This window comes from Anarrhichthys ocellatus, unplaced genomic scaffold (assembly GCF_004355925.1).
Source record: "Anarrhichthys ocellatus isolate YVR2014 unplaced genomic scaffold, GSC_Weel_1.0 scaffold16, whole genome shotgun sequence".
NCBI lineage: Eukaryota > Metazoa > Chordata > Actinopteri > Perciformes > Anarhichadidae > Anarrhichthys > Anarrhichthys ocellatus.
In genome coordinates this window covers 9,738,046-9,748,604 of record NW_022280046.1, presented here as the reverse complement: position 1 = coordinate 9,748,604, position 10,559 = coordinate 9,738,046, and the positions used below count along the sequence as shown (strand labels likewise).

General features: G+C 43.9%; 1 protein-coding gene across 1 annotated transcript in view; it reads right to left on the bottom strand.

Moving 5' to 3' along the window:
• Window positions 1-10,333, bottom strand: part of crb2a (crumbs cell polarity complex component 2a) — a 14,475-nt gene extending 4,142 nt beyond the window's left edge. The window contains exons 1-8 of the mRNA XM_031855934.1: window positions 10,320-10,333; window positions 9,675-9,814; window positions 7,902-8,072; window positions 7,709-7,822; window positions 5,391-6,344; window positions 2,868-3,442; window positions 2,074-2,239; window positions 118-988 (exon numbers count right to left, since the gene is read on the bottom strand). Coding sequence (XP_031711794.1) covers window positions 118-988; window positions 2,074-2,239; window positions 2,868-3,442; window positions 5,391-6,344; window positions 7,709-7,822; window positions 7,902-8,072; window positions 9,675-9,814; window positions 10,320-10,333 — 3,005 coding nt within the window. The remainder of the gene's footprint in view (window positions 1-117; window positions 989-2,073; window positions 2,240-2,867; window positions 3,443-5,390; window positions 6,345-7,708; window positions 7,823-7,901; window positions 8,073-9,674; window positions 9,815-10,319) is intronic.
• Between the last annotated feature and the right edge of the window lie 226 nt (window positions 10,334-10,559).

The following is a 10,559-nucleotide window of genomic DNA, read 5'->3' as shown; positions in this document are numbered from 1 at the left end:
ATATATATATATATATATATATATATATATATATATATATATATATATGAATAAAGTTATTATTATTATTATTATACCACTTCCTGTTCGAACCAATAAACGGTTGGCAGTACTCACTGGCAGCGAGGGCCGCTGTAGCCCTTGGAGCACGTACAGGTATACATGTTGGGTCCGTCGTGACAGGTGCCTCCATGTTCACAGGCGTGACGCTCACACTCGTCAAGGTCCTCATCACAGAGCGCACCAGCATATCCGGGGTGGCAACGGCACTCGAAACCAGCCAAGTAGTCCTTACAGCTCCCATGGACGCAGGGCTGAGACGCACAGTCATCGGTGTCCGTCTCGCACAGCTCTCCCTCCCAACCCGAGTCACAGACGCAACCGAGTTTGTTAAAGAGGTCTTCACAAGTGGCTCCATTTACACAAGGATCTGAGTCACAAACAGGGGCACTGGTGCAACCCAAATGGATCTTTGGTTTTCCAGCTAGGTGGAACTGAGACGGCTGCGGGGCTTTATAGTCACCCACAAAAGGAAGATAGACTCCGCCGACCCTCACCGCCCCCAAGCAGCCGGTGAAGCTCTCTGCGATGGCCAACGTGGCCCCCTTGTCGTTGAGAAAGCGAACGCTTCCTGCGCGCTCCGGCCCGCTGCTGGCGTCTGTGATTCCGTCCACGGTGATGACCCAGGGAGAGGCTTTGCGCTCCTTGTTGGCCATGGAGATGTTCACGCGGTGCCAGCCCCCGTCGGCCACCCGGCGAACTCCCGTGAAGGCCAGCGCCTCAACGCTGTTGCCAATGTGGATCTCCACCCGGACCGACGAGTCCAGCAGACCCACCATCAGCAGGTCAGAGCCCCGGGAGGCCCTCAGGATCACAGCGTTCTCTGAACGGGTCCGCAGCTCCATGTATATGCTAGAGACGGGTTCAGCCAGGGAGCCTCCAGCGCTGTAGTGCACAGGGTTGTTCTCAAACGTGGCGTTGTTCACACCTAAAGGTCAATGTGGAGAACGTGTTTATTGTATTATTATGATTTCAGTTATTGTAAGCATCAGTCTGACAATTTGAATTTGCATTTGTTCAGGGAAAAGCAAATAGCCATTCAACAACTTCTTCTCTCTCAGTACCTCAACTCAGGGCATCTGCCAACTCAGAGTACCCATCTGGTACCAAATGAACTGGTCAACAACAGAAACATTCCCACACTTACCAAGAATGTTCGCCAAAATGGACTCCCTTTACATGCAAAATATACCTTCAAGGAGTTGGGATTTCCATCAAGGTGTTTGTGTCTCTGAACCTGAGGGGTTTGGTTTTACCCAACAAAGACGCTTTCTCCAAAGTTTTGCTACCAAGCAATCGTTTCAGGGAATCTCAGAGAAGGAAATCACGCCTCACTAAGAAAAATGGACACATTTTTGCTCTGACTTTAAGGACTTCTACTAAGAAATTCCTCCTACCTCTGCTGATATTCTAGAGAACTTAAGAGAAGTCCTAACCTGTTAGGAGCCTTTTCTAAGGAGCAGATTTTCCACAAGAGGAAAGATGTTTTGGGAACCCTCTGTGACATTTAGCTCAACAAATAAAAGTTATTTTCTTGACTGACTGAGGAATTGATGGTCTACAAAGAGACACCACCACTTAATCATGTCATATATCAACATATGAAAGGGTAAGTAAAAAGGAAAAACAAACAATTTCACTATTCATTATTTGAAGATCCGTGTTTAAAATGTAACTAAATGTATAATGACAAATCCCAGTTTTATAAATATACTGTATATTCCTTAAAAGTAATCATTTAAAAAATCACGGGACAACATTCAACCCTACAGCATACAGTATGTCCAATGCACTCCTTATACATTATTACTATAATTATTATTTGCATGCTGCTTGTATATTAAAAATAAGAAAAATCTGTAATAATTAGATCAGGCAAAGTACTTCAAAGTCAGAGTCAAGACAACTAATTGGATGGAATGTACTGTATACATAAGGGCACTAGTGTTGCCCAAAGAATATGACCAGCATCTGACTAGAGCCACAGTTATAAAATGATCGGGATGTTCTTACATTCATATCCATCAGGAAGGTCCACACAGTGGCCGCCATTGACACAAGGATCGCTCACACACCACACGCGTGTTTCGCAGGTCTTTCCGGTGTATTCCGCCAGACACGAACACGAGAAATCGTTGAACGTGACGGTGCATTCTCCTCCATTTAGACAAGGCTTCACCTGAAGAGGGAGATATTGAAATATAATATAACGCAGACACAAGGAGATCAAACAGCAAATAATCTTCAGAGCAGGGTTGAAACTGATTTGATGTTATGACAGGTATCCAAAACTGTCAAGGGTCAATTCTGTGTCCCTAAAAACGTATGCTTTGACACTATGGTGTAAGACGTCGTATTCGGGAGGAGGTGCAGGTTTGACATGGAGCTTAGTGTTAAGTCAATTCCAGCACTTAGCCTGTTAGCGCGTTAGCATTAGTTGATTTGGTTATACAGGCAACACAACTAATTTCTTAGGTTTAGGTAAACAACATTGTTTGACTTACAGTAAGTACTTTTGTTACAATATTTAAGATACTTTTTAAGATGCTTCACACAAACAGCGGTCAACTGGGTGAAAGTCCTGTGTTTGTTTGACCCACCCATACTCTGGACTTCTGTAAGAACGCATCCTTCCCTAGAAACATATGGGAATGTAATTCAGTTCTGCGTCATAAGAGGAAGCAGAACTGAAGTAAAGTAAAGCAATGACTAACTGATATGTTGGTCCTAATAACTACCAGCAAAGCTGGCCCCAAGTAGCTATTGTTACTGTAAGGAACAGAACCCTTTCAGGGACTATTTCCTACCTTGCAAGTATTGTCACTGACGCAGGCCTTCTTCACATTTTCAGCATCACTTGGTAGATACACTCCCTCCTTGTCCGAACTGTTCCAGGCATCCACATCTAGATGCACCGAGTCTAAGCGAAGGTCCTGCAGGCAGCCTTTGTAATGCCCCCCCCACATGTCGGAGCCCCAGTCTCCTGGGAGTCCCCCTACATAAGCCTGATCCCCACTGTTGACATTCACCTCAGGGATCTCTCCTATCCCGTAGCGAAGGCCTGCATGCTCAAAGATCACCTGTCTGTGGTGGACCTCCACCTGCAGAAGTTGCTTCTCACCGGTGGTCACAAATATGGGAGCTGTTAGTGGGGCGCTGTTAGGCAGCGAGCTGACAAAAACCCTCCCCATCCCCAGGTAGACGGAGAAGTAGACATCTCCGCCCTCTTCCTCCGTGGGTCTCCTTAGCTGGAACAGCAGCCCGTCTGGCTTCAAGGACCTCAGGAAGAAGGACACACTGAAGTTGCTCTTGTGGCTTCTGCCTACATCATAGACACTGAAGCTCACTGTGTCCTCATGGCTGTATGTCCACGACGGGAACTCTGACAGGAGAAAATTGAAAGTTTGGATTAATTACAAAAAATAGGACTACAACATTTAGTAATATAACTTCAGTATCAGCCCCTGATGCCCCTGGAATGTATAAGTTCACATAGCAGCGCAAGCTGTTCCCTCAAACCTATGGAACTCAACACTGTTTCTCCAGGTGGCCATCAAATGCAAAATAATGTAGTAAACCGTGGTGCAGCTAACTGCATCTTGCTCTCTTTTCACTCCCGTGTGGGGCAACTGTGGCTAAGGGGATAGCAGGGCCGCCTTTCAATCAGAGGGTGGTTCAGGTGGTCGGTGGTTCAATCTCCGGCTCTGCTAGTCGCATGTTGCTGTGTCCTTGAGCAAGACACTTAACCCCAAAATTGCTCCTGTAGCTGTGCCTACGGTGTAGAAATGTGATAGACTGAATTGTAAGTCGCTTTGGATAAAAGTCTGCTAAATGACTGTAATGTAATGTTTCTGGGTCAGGTGATGTGCAAACAGGAGCTATCATTGCTCACAAAGTGACATACTTTTTTTTTTTTTGCCATATATTCATTGTCAAGTCATAACAATAACTGAAAACCAAAGTAACCGATCATCAAGGTAGGGATTCTCTGCAAGTTGCAGCCACAAGGGTTTTCTGTAAAATAACAAAGAATGATAAGTAAAATATACATTTTCCCTCGCTGGCTTCCCATCTACAAACAACAGCCATTTATGTTTGATGGAGAACCAGACCAAATACTTGTCTTTTCCAAGATATGCTACTTTATACTTCTACTTCACTATATTTCAATGTACTTTTTATTTGACTGGTTACTTTGTAAATTAAATACACCCAAACTGGTTTCCGATTACTCTGCCTGGTTAGACCTACGGGCAGGTGTATGCTAGGTGGGGCTATGTTGGGTTTTATGTGGTGTCACCAAACTCTATGTAGCCTACTAATAATGGGAGATCGTGGCTAAGTGGAGAGCAGGGCCATCCTTCAATGAGAGGATCGGTGGTTTGATCCCCGGCTCCGCTAGTCGCATGTCAATGTGTCCTTGAGCAAGACACTTAACCCCAAACATTGCTCCCGTAGCTGTGCCTACGGTGTGATAGAATCTGAATTGTAAGTCGCTTTGGATAAAAGCGTCTGCTAAATGACTAATGTAATGTAATAAGATAATCAATAATTTAAGAGACTGACAACGGGGCAAATTGTCCCATTTTAACAATGTCATTAGATTAATGTTAATTCTGAGAAGACATCCACTAAGTGAAACTGTTTGCAGCTATACCTACGAAAAGTCTTGCACTGTAATTAATATAAACCATGTGATCGTGAGCCAAGATAGGTGACGAAGACTGCTTAGGAGGGAAGTTTGGGGAAATGGATGGGTCTATAAACACAAGACTTTCCTCCCGTGTGAAACCAGGAGTCAGAATGTATGTACTTGTACCACATCTGAAGTTCCTTCAACCCAAACCACAGCCTCTCCCTAAACCAAATACTTTTGTTGCCTGATCGCTCCAGTTGGACACAAAGAAATATCACACAAACCATTGTGTAAGGAAACATTGGGGTGGACAATGAGTGTGCATTGGCTCTAAGATCTGACAAACAGTATGTATGATCCCTTTATAAAATATGATGCAAATTAAACTACCAAGCAGTGTAATAACTGAATAGACTTTGCTCGACCTTGACTAACTACAACATTACAATGCTCCTGCTTCAATGCATTAGTAACAAAACAATAATACTGTATATAAGAATATAACAGGGTCCACTCTCTTATACGCACTATTACTTTTGATACTTTAAGTACATTTTTCTCATAATACTTTTTTTTTACTTTTAACACTGTGGTTTTGCTTCTTTTAGTTAAGTAAATTACACCTATAGGGACTTGTTTTACAAGATTTGTCCAAAACTTTGGAAAAAAACTTGCTAGTGGTAAAGGTGCTCACCTTCAGAGCAGTTCTCGCTATGGAAGGGACGGTAGCAGTCACACTGATAGCTGGTCCACAGGTCCACACAGCGTCCATACCCATGGCAGGGGTCAGGCTTACACCAATCTGTCTTACTGCATCCCAGCTCATGGCCTTGGTCCTTTGGAAGGGTGTGCGGTAGGATAGGCTTAGAGTCGATCATCAGGTCTTCCATACATCCAATGAAGCTTGCACCGCTTGCAGATAACTCTAAAAGCTCCTCTGGTGCTCCGCCGACATACATCTGAGTGAAGTCTTCAGAGGGCTGGAAGGGTGGTTCATCAGCACCGCCATCTGTAACTCTGCATCCGTCCCTGTCACAGCCCCGGCCTTTCAGAATCAGAACCAGGCCTTCCATATCTACAAACACGTGAGCCTCCCGCCACTCTCCATCGCTGACCAAACCAAGAAATGTTACATCCAGTTCAGACTCCTCAGAAAAGGCTTTTGCACGAAGACCGCCCTTCACGATCTCCAAGATGAGGTGATTGTCCGCATCCCCTCTGTAGAAGAGCAACATGTCAGGCAGAGTTGTCCGGAAGCGCAGCTGCACCCCAACACCACGGTGAACGCTGTGCTCGACCTCCCTCCGGGTCCTTTCTTCTAGCACAACCTGGATGTGAATGAATCCAGGAGTGGAGAAGGAGAATGTCGTCCTCGTAGAGCACTGCTCATCGTAGAAGCCGTGAGGGCACAGGCACGTGTGACCCTGTTCTCCACCCTCCAGCCACGGGTGGCAGGTGGCTCCGTTCTGGCATTCGTGGTCCACACAGCCGTAGAGTTTCACGTCGCAGTGATCGCCTCCCCAGGGGAGTTCACCGGGCTCCGCCTCGGGACAGTGGCAAGTGTAGGAGGCCCTGCCGTCCTCACACCAGCCGCCGTTCTGGCAGGGTTGGCTCTCACACTCGTCAATGTTCACCTCACACAGCTCACCTAGAGGGAGACGACACTGAAGGTTAGACATGGTGGTGGCAGACTACTACCAGAGCTGCACCGCAAAAGAAAGGGGAAGGATCATGTCGATCATCCCTGTTTGTGGCTCTCACCTCCAAGCCTATCGACTCCAAAGATGTAAAACTTCCGATGGAACGTTTTATTTAATTAAAAAAAGGCTCAATCATTTCTTAAAACAGCTGGTCTCTGTAGTTTTTATCAAATGTCACCCAAACTGGAGACAGTATTGCATTTGTTGGGGACTATTTTCAGCAGCGAATGAAACACATGTTTTGCTATAGTGAGTATACCTTTCATTCCTTTTCTGTGACCGTTGATAGGGGACAGAAGTTATGTGACAGAAAATGAGGGGAGGGAATGGGGATTAGATGCAACAAAGGGTACCTGACTGGACTTAAACTGAGGACATTGTGATTACATGGTAAGCATCTTTGAAACCCCTGCGGGTCAATACTGATATAGATTTGCCTTGTCCTTTCACACATCGAAAGCTTGGAACGAGCTTCAAGGCATACTTGACTTGGAATTTTCACCCTCTCGTTAGATGTTTAAAATATTTTAATCTGTGAACACAACAATGTTGCTGCTTTCAACAAGTGCCATTATTTGCCTTGATTCTTTGAGCCTCTAAACCCTGTATGTTTGGTGTCTGTTTTATTGATATGTTTTGTGTTGTGTTGTGGTGTTATCTGTCCCCATCTGTACTTTTTTACTTGCTGCCCATCTTTACCAGGACTCCCTGGCAAAGGACATATTGTATCTAGAGTAGACCTTTCTGGTTAGATAAAGGACAAACTGGAATTAGCAGCAAATTGAAGAAATTTGCTCAAGGCGTTTCGGAGATATCTCGTTCGCGAGAATGGACCGGATGTATGTACGTCCTGACAACCTGGCCAAGGCTATCACTGGTGAGGAGGCATAATAAAATGGTTTGTAGCTCAGGTGTTAGATCGGGCCATCCAGTAATTGTCATTGTGGTTTGATCCCCGGCTCCTTTAAAATCCCAACTGGAATCTGACAGTTTTGGCTGCACATGTAGCATGAGTTTCCTACCAGCGGATCAGTTGGATTTAAGGGATTAAACCAAGTGTTGAGTTTGCCATCATTGGCTCACTATTGCTGTTAGTTAGTTAACTATATACATACTATTTCGATCACTTAATTTCTATTTGCTGGGCCTGTTCTAGTGTAACGTCCAGTTTAGCTCATTTAACAATAGCAGAAAATGTTAGATGTTCTCTTATGTTGAGTCAACAAACAAACAAACGGATACAAAGCCTATATTTAGTATTCTATAATTCAACAGGAGATTGTGTCTATTTATTACAAGGTCCGAGACTCACCTAGAAATCCTAGAGAGCATGTACAGGTGTAGCCGTTGACCTTATCCTCACAAGTGCCTCCATTCTGGCAGGGTTCAGACTCACACTCGTCAATGTTGACAGAGCAGTTCTCTCCTGCAATATGGAAGAAATGATGACGAATCAAACGATGAAATTGTTGATATGGCTGATTGGTTTCTTTAGTTTTACAGACCTGCAAACCCCGGCTGACACTGGCAGATATATCCTGCTGCATCCGCAAAGCTGAGCTCCCAGTCGTGCTCCCAGTGAGATGGATCCGAACGCTCAAAACATTCCCCGCCGTTCTCACAGGGCTGCTCGGCACACTCGTCTATATCGATCTCGCAGTTTGGGCCTTCGTAACCTAGAGAAAGCAAAGCAGACAATGTTTTATTCACACTGAACACACCGAGTTTGGACGCATTACCTAGAACCCAAATGAACCTTCAAACCTCATTTACAATGGAGAAGCATATTAACGATATCACAAAAGTAGCCTTCTTTCATCTCCGTTTATTGATTTCTGACATTTTGTAAATGTTAATTCAAAACTGAGAATCTTACCGCTTTTATGACTGAATTAATAACTCTTATTATATATAGCTAACATTATGCTGTTTTTGTTTTTAGACATGCTAGCATATTGGCATGGTCATATGGTCTAAAATATTTCATTAACTACTATTGTCATGGAATTTCCTCCAACATTCATGGTTCCTCTGACTTTGTCCAACGAGAGGCTCCATATGGAGGCTCTTGAGAGCTCGAGTTCATGAAAGCAAATGTAACAGAGTTAATGATTCCACTTGCCATCACTGGCCATTATTTGCTAATATTACTGTATATTACAGTTATTGCTAAGCCATATCATTTTCATATTATTTCCTCCTCTATTTCTGTAAATATCATTTACAGCTTATTATCATTAGTTTCCCACGGAGACAAGTGTGTTGTGTGTCACATGAGCGCCCTCTGCTGGGCCCCTGCAGACTTGAGTGGTTCGCCCCGCTTTCCGTGACCGGTCTGCAGCACGCTGTCTCCGATCTGTGACGAGCTCCGTCGTGATATCTGTATAAGTTCCTTTTTGTTCGTAGAATTGTGTTTTGATCTATAATTTCTAGAACAAAAGCTTTAAACTGATAACTTTATTTAGCATTAGTAACATGCTAACAACAGCTAGCTTTAGCATTTGTTTCTTTACTTTGTCAGTGTTCCGGAGCTTGTAACCACGAGGTGGGCTGTGAGAAACCCTGAAATCATTCTGTTTGTTACCAGATGTGCTACCTATATGCTGTCCTGTGAATAAACGCCTGGTTGGAGCCAAAAAGACATCAAGTGTGCCTGAATTAAAACACAACGCAAAGAGAGAGTACACAACCGCTACACAAACACTTGCTCAGTTTAATCCAGTTTTATTTGGGTTTGGTTTTGGTTTCTCCCTGTTAAAGGTTTTGGGGGAGTTTTCCTGTTCCGATGTGAGGGTCGTGGGACAGAGGATGTCGTATGTGTACAGCCCTCTGAGGCAAATTTGTGATTACAAAAATTAATTGAATTGAATTAAATTGAATTGGTTTTGAAACATTGGGAGATACTCGTGTCTTTAAGTAATACAGATGGCATTTAAGTCACTGAAATAAATTATCCACAGGACCGTGACAGCGCAGTCCTGTGTGAAAGTCCTGTGTTTGTTTGACCCATCCACCCCAACTGTAGACGTTAAAAACGTGTTTGTGATGTGTCAAAAACAAACGTAATCCTGAAGAAAATACATTTTCCTCTAAATATAATGGACAGTAATATTAGCAGTTTTTGTCTTAGTGTGAAGCCAGTGTATTGTGGTTCAGTGAAAATCACCAGCTAAAGTGCTCCGGGCTCAGATTCACATTGACAGTGGGCTCAGTTCGCAATGGTTGCGTGTCCTTGTGTTGGTACAGGAACGTTTGATGTGCAGCATGTAGTTGGGTACCTGGCCAGCAGAGGCAAGTGTATTCGTTGACTCCCTCTAAACATGAGGCACCATGCTGACAGGGATCAGAGGCACACTCTGGAATGTCCACCTCGCAGTAGTCACCCTGGAATCCTGTACCGCTGCAGTCACATTCATAGCTGCAAGAGACACAAATTAGTTTTTAAACAGCAGGAAATACAATTCAGACAACGAGCAACACCTGAACAGGAAACCCACATGGGGATTTATCATAGCTGTAGAGGAACTGCTGTTTCTGCTGTTGCAACTGATATGCAGGCCTTTGTGGTTCCACTACCAAAAATGGCAACAAATGATAAACCCAAACTCCAGTCTTTTAAATAGATATCTATTGAGCCACTTCTTCCAACAGTCTGCGATATAAACAACAAAAAGCTTCACCGATTTTTCCAACTGGGAACCAAAAGCACATGTGACATGTGAGAAATGAAAAACCATAAAAGAGGCACTTTGAGATAACTCATTCACGATCAAAAGAAAACAGCTTTTTATCTTGAGAATACAGCATTATTGAATTGTGACCTTAAATGGCAGGTGTACAAAAATGAGCCTTTCAAAGCAATCAGAAGTGAGCAGCCTGAAGGTTCACAACGTCATTAAGGACTTATGTGTGGACATTCACACCAGAACAGAGACATTTCCGGTATGTTTTGGTGGGATAGGTGGATTATGAGATCAAGGGCCTTTTGGCAGAGTCACTTCAAAGGCCCCACCTCCCATCCAGCAGCCCCAAAAAGAAATGTTAATAGTCATGTCACATGGAGGCTCTGACCTGTATAGGTCCATTCATTAACTCATTCATCCCTGGTGGCCCAGACCTTTAGAAACATAGTTTGTAGTGAGCATAAAGTGTATATTGGTAAG